Below are 13,904 nucleotides of genomic sequence, written 5' to 3' on the forward strand. Positions count from 1 at the left end.
TGTCTTTGATGTGAGCTCATCATTTAACCTCTTAGTTTTGCAGTGAAGCATCAGTGCTGCCAACCACAATGTCAGACACAGTTCTGCAGGCAACCGTATTGGGTTAACCCATAACCATGTTATGCCAACCATGTGGGCGTCAACTTGTATGATTGAAACGTTTTCCCAAGCGGGGCAGGCCAGATGGTGTTAAAATGACTGGAGAAATCAAAAACCCCGAGGCTTCTCCAGGTGGGTGTAGGCACGGCAGAGTGGGTTTGATGCTAGTAGGCAAACAGGAGGGGGTCAGGGGAAGGTTCTCTCTAGAACCAGTCAGATCAAACAGTCAACCTTCAGCGTGTGAGCAGACTAGACCCATCATGTGGACTCAATCTAGTGCTGCCACCTGTTGGATGATTCAGGTAACTCGTCCACACGTAACAGGTCTCATTTTACAGTTTCATATTCTGACTGCAAAGAAACCAGTTGAGTGAAATATAATTTTAAAAATGGATAAAACAGATGAACTTGAATTGAATTTAAGTCTTTTAATCAGCACAAATAATATTGCCATAATAGTATCATCAGAGCATGTTTTAGTGTCAGCTGGAACCAAATCTATCAAGAACTTCCTATTAGACAATTGAATAGAAAACACAAAATCACAATTGATTGTTTTCCTTGGATACAATATGACATGTTTATGCTGCGAAATGTTGTAGTTTTATCTGTTAGGAACTGAATCATGTTAACCATTGTTGTATCACCTCCTTTTCTAGCTGCACTAGATAAAGAAGATACCAGGTGCTTTGGTTTTGTAAAGATTCTTTTCTTTTCTTATTGATATATTGCAGCTGGTCTGAGGCTTCCTTTGTCATGTCCTAAGATTAAATCATGTCAACTGGACTTCTTTCTTCTCGGTTATAAATGTCCATGCAGTGACTTCCACTAAAGAATCATGTTAATGCTGTGGCCCCTGAGGGCCCAACAATGACTGCTACAGAGCTTACAGAGTTTCTTTTCATGTTATAAACGGTGGCTGTGGTAAAGTTTATGTAAAACGGGTCATGTCAGTATTGCAAATTAGCTTTACTGCCGGTAGATGGCGCTGTTTTCTTCAACCTCACAGTACAGTAACAGTACTTTGTTTAACCGTGTTGTGTCAGTAAGAGAATTTGTCTGAACAATACAGGGATTAAAATCATAACCACCAGTGTAAAGCTAGAATATGTTTAACAATGTTTGTATTAACAAAATACACATTTCTCTACTTTCTTAGCCACATTTTATATCCACAAATTGAAATTTTTGTTAAATATTATATTTCACTTTTGAGTTTAGTTTATCCTTTGTGATGATTGTTCTGTTTTACAGCCTATAAATTATTGCTCTTTTTGCTGCTATTTAATGTTCTGCACTTATATAGCACTTTTCTACCTATTGTCACTCAAAGCATTTTACCCTGCTTTTTATTCACCCATTAACACTCACAATCACAACCGCACCGATGGCGGAGCTGCTATGCAGCTGGCCAACACTCACCGGGAGCAACTAAGTTGGGGTTCAATTTTTTGCTCAAGGACACTTTAACATGTGACCAGAGGAGCCGGGGATCGAACCAACAACTTCTCTACTTTCCTGCGCCACAGTCAATGCTCACCCTCTAAAACATTTTATGTTCTTATATTTTATAAAAAATAAAGGGAAAAAAAACATATTGAATAAACTGAGTTTTATCGATATCAGTGGTGAATGAGGCGAATGAGGATGTGTGTGTAGATGTAGTGCATAAACAGGGGGGTTTCATTTCCTCATTGTTGTATACAAACTTGAAAAGTGAAATAGAACAACTCTGTCCCCGAAATTTACATTTCTGTACAACACAAATTTGGATGAATTTGCTGTAGTTGTTTTTGACTCTACTTGTCTGGAGCTAAAAACCTTAGGTGGTTTTAAATACAGTCCAGAATCCAAAATGAACTGAGGACTAGGAAATTGCAAATAGTGAGAAAGACGATTAATTATCTTATATATACACTTTTTTTGTGTCTGTTAATGGATTGTAAATTGGGTGTTTGGACTGAACTCATCTGTAAATGGAACAGATTGATTTGATTGAGCTCGTCTGAAGTTATGTAATGTGATTGATGGTTTTGTTTTTGGAGGGAATGTGGATCCACAGCCTCATAATCTGTCTGTGCCCCCTCAGACTCAGGGTTGGTTGCTTGTGTTGGGGCAGCTGGAGGCAGCCCACCAGTCCCAGGTTAGCAGGGTTGATTTGAGAATTTATTATTAAATACTTTAACAGTGTCAGTCATTTGATGCTTTACCTCTGTGAACTAATGTAACCGAGCTATTTCCTGCCACCTGCTGGAGAGAAACTTAAAAGGCCATAGAAGGAGGAAGTAGGGGGCTTCTTTGACCATATGTGTGATGATCTCATATCAAATCAAGTTACAATGGACCCAACATCTCTCCAGTTTTTCCTCTGTAAGTACCATCTGTATGATATGAAGAATTAGAGCTAAAGAATGTTAAGGGAGTTGATGACAAGTGGTTGTGAGAAAAAATGAGAATTAAACAATATTATACTCATCAACATCAAAAACAAAAAGGTAACAGATCGCAATCTGCAGGGTAACAAAATGTTTTGTTGAGTAGCTGAAGTTGGTCACAGTAGAGCAGCATTTGAAAAAAGATGAAAAAAAAAACAGTCTCTTAAAAATATAAGATATAGATAAAAGCTCCGTTATGATCAATGTCCACATTTTAATTGTAGAGAGATTAAAGGTTTGATTCTTTCTAGCAAACCACAGAACCTGTTTTTCATTCAGATGGTTCCAGTTTTATGTCCATTAATCTTTTGAGAAGTTACACTTTGTCCTAAATGTTTGTGGCAGAATAAACATATGAGTATTGACATGTGAGCTGCTATTTCAACATAAATCTAAATAAAGATTGATAACATTTAATTTAAATACTGCAGTCAGCTACATCAATGAAGCGTCCAGGAAGGACTTTAACAAAAACGTATTACAAATGGTTTAAAACCATCAGACGTCACGTTGGTCAAAAACTACAAACCCGTTTCCAGAAAAATGGGGATGCTGCAAGAAATGGAAAGTTAAAGAGAAAACAATCATTTCCAATAATCATTTTCAGAATGTTGCTCATACTCATTTTGAATTTGGTGCCAGGAACGTGTTGAAAATAAGTTGAAACATAAACAAAATTTCCTCATTTTTACTAAGTTCTCAGTCATCCAGGCTTGATTATCTGAAGGTTGAGTCATGAAATTCTTTCTTTCTGCTTGATTTAGGATCTCGGTTGTTCCACAGTTAATTGCTTTATTTCTACTTCATAGTGCTTCAAATGTCTTTGGTGGCTGAATGTTTGACTACTGAGCAATGCTGCTGTAATATGTGCAGAATATGCAGAAATAAACTAAACTTAACTAAAAAACCTTTTGTCTGGATTCCAGCACCAGCTTTTTAAATGCATTAGCTTTAATGGAGCCTTCATAGATGAAGGAATCGACATCTGTGTACAATACAATTTCTAAAGTTCAACATGTACTATTTACAATCAATCAGTTAATTTCAAGTAATATGCAGTAATTTGGAAAAAAGAAAACCTGTGTGTGGAACACTAGCAGTGGCCCTAAACTACTCTTCACGTGTCTAAGTCAGAGGAAATTGTTTTTAGGTTATAATATATTAGAAATGCAAATGATATGTTGATAAAAAAGTCACGGTCTTCATTTTCTCCAAACACTTGAAGGGAGTTGTTCAGTGCTTAGTGCTGACATATCTGGACTACTGTCCTGAAGTTTGCTCCAGGGCCAAAGATAAAAACAAACAGAAAAAGCTGTTTAAAAGAATCACAGCAAGAAATCAGCAGTGTGCTGTTTTGTTGTAGTACTAATATATGAACGTCTATGTATGTGTAAGAAAGTTGATTACATTTGCTATTAATTCATTTGTTGTAGATCCATTTTTCTATGAGCTCCAGGATAAAGTTACAATTGTCAAAACTAAAAGATCCAAATAAAAAATTAAGAAATACCCTTGACTTTTGTTTCTCTTCAGCTGTGACCTCAGTGCTGTGCTGCACAACAAACCAAGGTGACTGAACTTCAAATATTGATTTTTTAAATATATTTTCACATCTACATTAGTTTCTTTGTCCTGGTTCATGTAATACACATGATGTGAAGACCTTTGTAAAGGTGATGGGGGAAGAAAAAACTATAGGGGTGTTTGTCCACAAAACCCAGGAACAGATTTACATAAAAAAGGTTTTCAGTACATTGTTATTGATCATGAACATACACATACAGAACTAAAGTCCTAAACCAAATTTTCCACAGCTCGTCTGACTGTGAGTCCCAGGAGATCACAGTTTTTTCAGTGGAATCCTGTGTCTCTGAGCTGTGGGGAGGATGACAACTCTGCTGAATGGACACTGAGGAGGAACACGACCGCGGACAGCAGAACTGAGTGCGGAGCTGACTGGGGAGAACAAGCTGGTTCTTCCTGTACCATAACTGGCATCGTCACATGGGACAGTGGAGTTTACTGGTGTGAGTCCACAGAGGGATCAACCAGTAACAGCATCACCATCACTGTCACTGGTAAGATCAGACTGTGGAGTTAGTGTTGATGAAGCTGTGTGGAAATGGATGAAATGCTGTAGTTTGTCTCTGTGTTGAGGTGGAGCAGTGATCCTGCAGAGTCCTGTCCTCCCTGTGATGGAGGGACATGATGTCAGTCTTCATTGCAAGACAGAGAACTCCTCCAAGCTCCCAGCTGATTTCTATAAAGATGGCTCCCTCATCAGGACTGAGCCTACAGGTCACATGACCATCCACCATGTTACCAAGTCTGATGAAGGCCTCTACAAGTGTCACATCAGCAGTCATGGAGAGTCTCCACCCAGCTGGATCTACGTCACAGGTCAGGAGGGTAAAGACAATAATTGTTAAGTTTCCTCCATTGATCTTTCTGCACTAACATTAGCAATTATTCTTAAATTTTATATCTAACTTTGCAATCAACAAATAGCGTAAACTTAAGTTTCTCAGTTAAATTTTACAAAACTGTCAAACTAAAATTGGTGAATTTAATGATTATTTTTGGTTTATTTTAGAGAAATTCACTACTGCACCATCCCCTACTTCAACCTTTGTTGCTTCATCATCACCATCTCCTCTCCTTTACGTGTTGTCATCTGTTCCACCTGCCAGTGGGGTTTTTGCACTGGTGATACTGGTTCTAATGGTGCGACGATGCATTCAGAGGAAACCTAAAGGTGAGACATAAAATTTTGAATCTTATGGTATGACATCCATTCATAAAAAGAAAAGTCCTGGATATTAAAGGATACAACATATGGAAAAGGATGACAGACAAACAAAAGTTAACTTAAAACCCACAAGTTTTATTATAACCAAAATAGGCTTATTGAAGAGGACAAGAAGTCACAGGTTGTGTCGTGTTTAGAGGACTGCTTAAGATCAGGCCCAAAACAATGTAGTAGATCCCGGGGTCACAAGATCTACAAGAAGGTGCAATAAAAAGGTTTTATTGCTTCATAACTGACATTAACACATAACCTAAAAAGGGACAAGAATGATCACTGTCAACTGGTTTCTTTATTCATGTTTTGTGAGGGTGGTTCTTTTCTTGAGTTTGAGTATAAAAAGAAGGGGTTTGACAGATACAAGTCAAAAGACACCAACATCCATGTGTTCTTCACCATGCCAGCATGAGATGGTTCATCACGTTGAGTTCTGTCAAGATTTAGTAAAACTTGATTAAGTAAGACAGACAAATTTCTATCGCACACATGTGCTAGAATACTGCTCTTCTCTCCACTTTTAACCCGGACGCAGTGTATGTGAGAATGTAAGTGTCTGAGTGAGGCAAGATTACTTGGACTTAATCCTGTAAACCTCCTAGTACAAAATCTGGATTATAATTTTTTAAGGAAGCGAATGGGCATGTTGATGACATTTTTTTTTTTTAAGCAGAGCTTTGATGTGTCTTCTTTACCCACTGACTCACTAAAATCATGCAGTATTTCTCCCCTGAGAATGATTCTAACTTTGACACTCTACTATTGTGTGTTATATGTTTGAAAATAACAACTCTAGATAGCTTATTCTCTGACAGCTAACAGCATCCACAATCAAACCGCTTTAGATGATTTAAAATGCAGCAGCAAATTTCATTTTTGATCCTTCAAAGAGCACACATGTCATGCCATTGTTAAGATTTCTGCACTGGATTCCAGGTCGCCAATCCCTCCTGCCCACTGCACTTTGCCAAACTTGTCTGGTGGTCCCATCAACACGCAGCAAAAACTCTTCGATTTAGTGGTCACCCAATGGTGGAACAAGCTACCCAAGCTAGTACATTAACAGCCAATATTCTAAAAGCTGTTGAAGAATATAGATACATATCTACTCATATGATTATGCTTTATTGTTTTCACCTTGACTTAGATTGATTATTCGCTTGCTAACCCTGACCTTGGACACAGCAGGGGCACTTTTCTGGGCTTCAAATATTGCAGCGAGTAGGTTATTAATTGGAAATAATTGGACACTGTCTGTATCCTGAAACAAACATGATATATATATTACACATTGACGTTGTAGCAAACTGGAACCACTGATGCTGTGGTTCATGAATGACTGCTCTGCCAGTTATCTTTAAGTGCAGCTTTTTGCAACAGTTTACTAAATAAATGTGAATACTGTGTGCAGCTGATTATAAAGTTAACTGTTTACAAATTCAGTCCCCTTCAAAAGTATTGGAATGGAAAAGTTAATGAAATTTAGCTGTTAATTGAATACATTTAGGTCTAAGATTTAAACAAATTAATATACATTTCAGTATGCTAAACAATTTAGAACGTAACACCTTTTATAGTGGATCACGTTATATTTATTTCGAAAGTGACTGACAGGTGTTTCTTGTTATGCAGTTCCATCCTGTGAGATTAATTATTCAAAGAGTGAATAGTTCTACAAGACAGAAGCATTTTGAGGGCTTTGCAAAACATTGTTGTCACCAATCTGAAGTAAACAGAAACCTTTTGTCTGCACATTTACAGTAAAGTGCGTCAAAGCTAAGGTGGAGGAGCTTCACCATGCAGCAAGACAATGATCCAAACTACACTGTCAACTCAACAAAAGTCTGACCACATTACACATCAGACCCTTAACCCAAATGTACATGCATTTCACCTGCTGAAGAGGAGATTAAAGGCATAACCCCAGCCCCCCTCCCTTAAATATGCAACAATAACTGCATTTAAATGCACATCAAAAGAATTTAAAACAAACAATTTAGTAATGTAAGTGAGTCATAATATTTAGAACAATGGATATGTGACCTAATTTGAACTTTTAATAACATACATTTTTTTACTATTTGTTGTAATACATTTGGAAGTGATCACATTTGGGCCATCTGATACAGAAGCTTCTGTCTCCTATGTTGTTTAAGGTATAGAATTAAAAATAGTATCAAATACAAGCTAAAATTTAGAACTTTTATGTGAAGCCCATCATTTGATATTAAACCCAAATATCTTCAAACAAACAAACATATAACATAGTCTCTGTGTTCTAATAGTTTTGAAGAAAATTGTTTATGGTATGTTCAGTTGTCCAAATTTGTTTACTGTGTACAAATTATTAGACATTTTCCTTTTCCAGTGCAATGCAGATGGTAAGAAAAAAAATTGTAACATTGGAATTATTACATTGTAAATTACATTACTGTCAATTTTGGTTCATTGCAGCTAGTGAAATAACAGTTGGACAAGATGACATCATACATGACATCACATACAGTGATGTCAAAATACTGGATAAAAAACATCAACACCCAATAAGACGAAGCAGAGGTAAGGTTTTTGTTTTTTAACGGGTTTTCTCTACATACATATCTGTATAGTCTTGACTTTATTCTGTAAAGTGGGTTGAGATCATTTTGTTGTGAATTGGCGCTCGATAAATAAAGTTCAATAGAATCGCTCTGTGTGTTTGGATTGTATTAGTTATTAGAACCGTTTTCAGCTCGAAACCATTGTTGTATTGACATTTTGTGCTGGTCTTTATCTAACACAGTTTGAAAGGTTTGAGGAGGAAGTGGTGATTAAAGAGACCTATTATAAGGACTAGGTTCAGCAACTGGATAAACTGTACTGTTAGAAGGGGGACCCACACACGAGAGCAACTAGGAGTTCAGTGTCTTTCTCAAGGACATTTTGAAACATGATCTGGAGGAGCTGAGTGTTACAGTGCTGAGAGTTATGTTAAAAAATCTGTTAAAATGTGTTTGGAGAAGAGAGAAACAGGAAAAAAAATTGATTTAAGTTTAGATTTATAAGAGTGGGAATATTAGGAAGTTTTGTCAAGGTGGTTTTCAGAGGACCTTTAGAAAGTGCAGACCTCTTGCACACTCAGGATGTATCCTGCTGTCAGCCCAGTGTCAGGCAGGATTGGCTCCAGCCCCCAAACCTCTAATGAGACAAGATAATGGCCAGATCCTGGTATTACAGTAACATTTCGGTTGCTCAAAGGGAGATGAAAGAAAAGCGGGATTAGAAAAGATGGATAATACAGATGATCACAAAATTAGAAACAAGATTTCATGTGGTTTACTGTGGAATACAAAGTCTTTGTTAACCTGTAAGCTTTACATTATACTGCAATCACATTCACACATGCTTCACTTTAGTTCATAAACTTTCAAACCCTGTGATTTATTGTAGCTAAACAGCATGTGTTGTACTTTACATGTTTGTACCGTGTGCTGAGTCTGAATCCGGTGCTAACAGCTTTGTGGTCGTCCAGTTTCCTGTTTATGATAAAAACACCAGAGCTGAACAATGATCTACAGAATATAATCATTTGTATGTGTACAGACTGCACACATACCAAAAATCTAAAAATGTGGGAACTGATGTAATTTCTTTAAGGTGCATAATAATAACACAATCTCACTCTGTAACATTTTTGTTTGTGTGAGGTTTGAGTAGTTTATTGCTCTACCTTCATCTTTGAAGTACTTTGAAGTAAGGAGTTGTACTTGGTCATGTGATAGTTCGATTTTTCACACTTTCTGCAGTCAAGCAGCACACTGCACATTTTCACCTCGATGTGTCACAGTGTTGAATATGCAATCAATGTGGTTGTCCAGGCCAAGTGCATGCCAGAAATGATGAACCCCATCTGATCCATTTCTTCATGGACAATGTGAAGAGGCTGACTTAATGTCATATGTGAAACACCATTTGAAACGACTTAAAAATGTGTTATTCTGTTTTTAAATCAATATCATTTAGTAAAAAGAAACCTTAGCCTTTTCTTAGTCTTTTTCTGGAATACTTATCAAATATTTTCAAACAAACATTAAGTCCTTTACTGGCCATAATTAGATGTATAGTAGTAGTATAAGTAGCAGTGTTCCCAGTTCCTTTCACATTATGATTAGTGCTATAGACAAAATTACCTGTGGTTGTGAACTTTTACACAACCATCTTGGTCAAGTTGCAATGTTTGCTGCTGTGTTTGTTTTAGATTGATTTAGCAGTAACAGTAGCTTCACTTATTACTACTTGCAGTAATATATTCTAATCTCTGTGTGTTGTATTTTGCAGAGACTGATCCAGCTGCAGTCTACTCAGCAGTGAAAAGAGAAGATGACAATTATGGTCAAATAGTCATCAAAAACATCAAATCAAAGAGAAGAGGTAGATCTGCTTTTCTTTTTCTATATCAGATTTGAAACCTGAGTCATTAATGCTTTAGTGTTTTACCTTAGGGGCTATTTGAGGGGGAGATAATATTACTTTATGTACAGGTATTTTAGTCAGTGGTTTCAATCCTAGGGGTTGAGTTTTCCCAAACATTAATCTAAGAGGTTGCAAGATTAGAGATGAAGAAGAAGCAGAAAGACACTGTTCGGATGCATTCTGCTTTCAGTACAGACTTATCAGTTAGTCATTTTGTGGTTCTAAACTTTGCATGTAAAACCACAAGTTCCTCCCTTCGGTAGTAAACTCTGATCTTAAGCTGCTGAAAATCCTTACTATAAATGTTTATGCTGCATATATACAGTGCCTTGCAAAAATATTCATACCCCTCAAACTGTTCCACATTTTGTCACATTACAGCCATAAACATACATTGATTTGATTGGGATTTTATGTGATAGACCAACACAAAGTGGGACATAATTGTGAAGTTAAAGGAAAATTCTAAATTGTTTTCAAAATTAAAAAAAAAAAACATCTGAAAAGTGTGAAGTGCATTTGTATTCAGCCCCCTTTACTCTGGTACCTCTAACTAAAATCCAGTGGAACCAATGGTAATTTAATCTCAGTATAAATCCAGCTGTTCTGTGAAGCCCTCAGTGGTTTGTTAGAGAACATTAATGAACAAACAGCCTCATGAAGTCAGAGGAAAACACCGGACAGGTCAGAGATAGAGTTGTGGAAAAGTTTAAAGGAGGGTTAGGTTATAAAAAATAATCAAAGCTGTGAACATCTCATGTAGCACTGTACAATCTGAAAATGGAAAGAGTGTGGCATGAAACTACCAGGACATGCCCGTCCACCTAAACTGACAGGCCGAGAAAGAAGAGTCTGACTGAGCTTGAGCTATTTTGCAAAGAAGAATGTGCAACAGTTTCATTCTCTAAATGTGCAAAGCTTGTAGAGACTTTCAAAAGACCAGTTTTTTTTTTTTTGCCCCTGCTGTCTGACTGTCACCACTATTGTCTCTTTAAGGCAGGCGTTTCCCTGCCAACACTATATCCTGTTGTTTGAACTGTGTGTTTGTGTTTAGAGCTTCCACCAGAACCAGAGGTCGTCTACTCTTCACTGAGGTCTTCACACCTTTAGTTCAACTGCTGACATCGGCCTGCTGACTTCTCCTTAAGCCAAAATACATAGAAGAAAAAAGTTGTGGTGTGTGCTCTTATCATGTTTCATACTTATTTACATTCAGCTTTAAAGTTGCTCTTAGCTACCTTTATTTTTTCGGCACTGAAACTCAGTCACGTTCTGTCATATTGTCTTTTATCCTGGTAGTTTGCGCTGATTTGAATCAGTGAATCATTTTGAATACTTGGTCTTTTTTACCTTAGTTTCAATTAGAAGTGTCTGCTTACTGGTTAACCTGATCTGGTGTGGGAACATGAAAATAAACAGATGAAAATTATTCTGTTCTTTACCAGTAATTATATCCAGTGGTACAACTGCACAATTAGTAGTTGTCCATAAACTGTGGTGATTATTGGGAAATAAACCAATTAAACTGTTGCAGTGGATGCTGAAGAAAACACAACACCTTTTAAAACTTGAGTAAAATAAGCTGTTTTCAGCTAGATTGAGGAAGGGTCACATTCTCACCGCAGATAAACTGCTCCAGAGTTCATTTGGGAATGGACTCAGACCCCTGAGTGAGATTGCTGTGTTCAAATCTGAAAACCCTTTAAGAAAAACTTGTGTGTTTAACGTCCTCATTAAATTTACCATGTTTATATTTTATTGTTAATTTTATTGTTTTTTGGCCCCACGTTTCTGCATCAGTGGTCTTGATTGTCTGCAACATAAATAAACTTTAGCCTCATTTGTTGTTTGTCTCGTGTGGTTCTGTGGCTTTCACTAAGCTGTCAGGTGGAAAGTTTGACTTGTTCCATTTTGGTTGTGGCTGACAGATTCAGGCCTCCTTCAGTGCAAAAGAAGAAACAATCAAACACCACAACTGCAGACTAGTAACATAATGGACATCATTGTGGTTGGAAACTAAACAGAAAAATCTTTAAAGTAAAGAGTCTCTGTGTTTATTTTTAGAGTTTTGATTATTTAATATGTAAAGTGTTCTAAAGGTTTTAAAGTAGCATTTTTTGATGAGATGCAAACATCAAACTGCTGAAATATAAAGTTGAACTCAGTTGTTACTCAGATGTTAGAATAAAATGTGGATGACACATGAGCTGATGTGTAGACTCCCAGGGTGTTGCTGGCTTGTCAGTGAGCTGTAGTGACTGGAAATGAAACGCTTGTTTGTACATGTGTGAAAGTTGAAAAGATGAAGGCAAAAGTTTGGGGGACACTGGGTTATTATTTTGATTTTAAGAATGAATTTCACTGTTACTATTCGTGAAACCATTTGAAGATGCAAAGCTAAAAGGACACAGATTGATGTTTTAAATTGTCCTGGAAAAGAACGATTTGTTTTAATCATACTCTACATTTACTCTAAAGGAATGTCGTTCTGCAGGTTATGTTTGTTATTGAAACGATGAAACGTTGGGATTTAAAACTGTGTCATAGATAATCTCTTTATTACAATAATTATTTTTTAGTATATTGTTTAACTTGATCAACTATGTAACAGGGCCATGTAGTTTGGCTCCATTTTAGAACATGTTGGCGCAGCTGTCAAAGAACAACAATAACACCACCTGGTGGTTTAAATAGAAAATTAAGTTGTTTTTTATTTTCAGAACAAAGCTCCACCTTTACCAACAGTGACCTTTTACCTTTATGTTTTATTAATTACTGTACATGTTTTGCCACTTTTACTTTTGTATTTTAATGAACTGTAGATAATGTAATTTACTGCTTTGTGGGGGCGGCTATGGCTCAGTTGGTAAAGGCAGTTATCCATGGACCACAGGGTCACAAGGTCAGTGGTTTGATCCCCAGTCCCAGCTATAGGTTGAAGTGTCTCTGCCAAGACACTGACCACTTAACAGCCCATTCCCCTCCCCAGCTGTACAGTGCCGGTTCAAGCCTGGTAGAAATTGAGGAGGGTTGCGTCAGGAAGGGCAGAACTCTGCCAACTCTGCCAACTCAACATGTGGACAATGATCCGCTGTGGCGACACTGAACTCATAGGATAAGTCGAAAAGACAACACTGGTTGTGTATTAGTCATTTCCACAGTACCTGAGACACACAGAAACACATTCACACACACACTCACACATATTTTAATGAGACCAAAGGTTCAGACAGTGTTCCCCCTGTTGCCTCTTCACTCGCACCTGTATAGGCCTGAAGCTACAGATGCTAATGAGTTACACTAATTAACGGAAGCTTCATTCATATAGTAACAGATGTTGTGGTTGCTGGAAAATATTTAAGCTGTAAGTATATTTTTACTGCTTAGGAGTTTTTAATTTCCTACACACACACAGACATGTATTTATTTTACATCAATGAGGAGAGCCTACAAACACTTTCAGGAAATTTTATGAAATTACAATTAAAGCAAGGAAGCTTTTACTTCAACTGCATATGTTGTACTTTATTTAGCAGATGCAAAAGATAACAGCAAACAATAAAAGTGTTTAAGATGATAAAATCAAAAGTAAAAGAATCAATCAGAGATATCTATTTTTGCTCTGTCTTAACTATAAGTCTACTCACAACCTCCTTGGTGTTAATGAATAAGACTAAAGTGAAACATTTAAAAAAATTGGTTGTGTAAAGTCACTGGTTGAAGCATGATTTGATCATCTGGTTGTCTTCGCCGTAATGGAGGATCATCTCCATTCCCAAAGTTTAACTGCCAATGGCAGCCTCGCCAGGTCAGGCACATTCTGAAATATTTTCCGTTGGACTTCTGGTTGTGTTGGAATTCTGAATTTAGACTGACAGTGTCCCCATGCAGTGGAAGGATGCATGTCTAACTAGCAAAAACCCAGTGTCTTGATACTCTTTTCCCTACATTAGGCAATGCTTACTTTATACTCCAAATATACACTTCCACCATGTGATCTTTGTCAGCAACCATACAGACACAGCATTACAGATGGTGTGGTCAGCTCGTGATCAATCTTGTCTAACACATGCCAAATCAACATGCAAAACATGTTCCACTGTCCCCTAAAGGGA

The 13,904-nt window shown here is 37.1% G+C and overlaps 1 protein-coding gene across 1 annotated transcript; it reads left to right on the plus strand.

The window, feature by feature from the left end:
* Window positions 1–194: 194 nt before the first annotated feature.
* On the plus strand, window positions 195–11,613 carry LOC137138045 (low affinity immunoglobulin gamma Fc region receptor II-like). Its single transcript, XM_067524950.1, has 8 exons — window positions 195–231; window positions 2,189–2,242; window positions 4,349–4,612; window positions 4,692–4,934; window positions 5,128–5,289; window positions 7,792–7,896; window positions 9,655–9,747; window positions 10,844–11,613. The coding sequence occupies exons 1-8, from the start codon at window positions 195–197 to the stop codon at window positions 10,897–10,899; spliced, it is 1,014 nt and encodes a 337-aa protein (XP_067381051.1). The 3' UTR covers window positions 10,900–11,613.
* The last annotated feature ends 2,291 nt before the right edge of the window (window positions 11,614–13,904 follow it).

The sequence above is a fragment of the Channa argus genome, chromosome 12, assembly GCF_033026475.1.
Source record: "Channa argus isolate prfri chromosome 12, Channa argus male v1.0, whole genome shotgun sequence".
In the NCBI taxonomy this organism is placed as follows: Eukaryota; Metazoa; Chordata; class Actinopteri; order Anabantiformes; family Channidae; genus Channa; species Channa argus.

Bases quoted from the DNA above. Each gene is read 5' to 3' on its own strand.
- LOC137138045 (XM_067524950.1), top strand. From the start codon at position 195: ATGACTGGAGAAATCAAAAACCCCGAGGCTTCTCCAG. The intron at 2,243-4,348 runs GTTAGCAGGGTT...AATTTTCCACAG, and splicing joins AGGCAGCCCACCAGTCCCAG to CTCGTCTGACTGTGAGTCCC. The intron at 9,748-10,843 runs GTAGATCTGCTT...GTTTGTGTTTAG, and splicing joins CATCAAATCAAAGAGAAGAG to AGCTTCCACCAGAACCAGAG.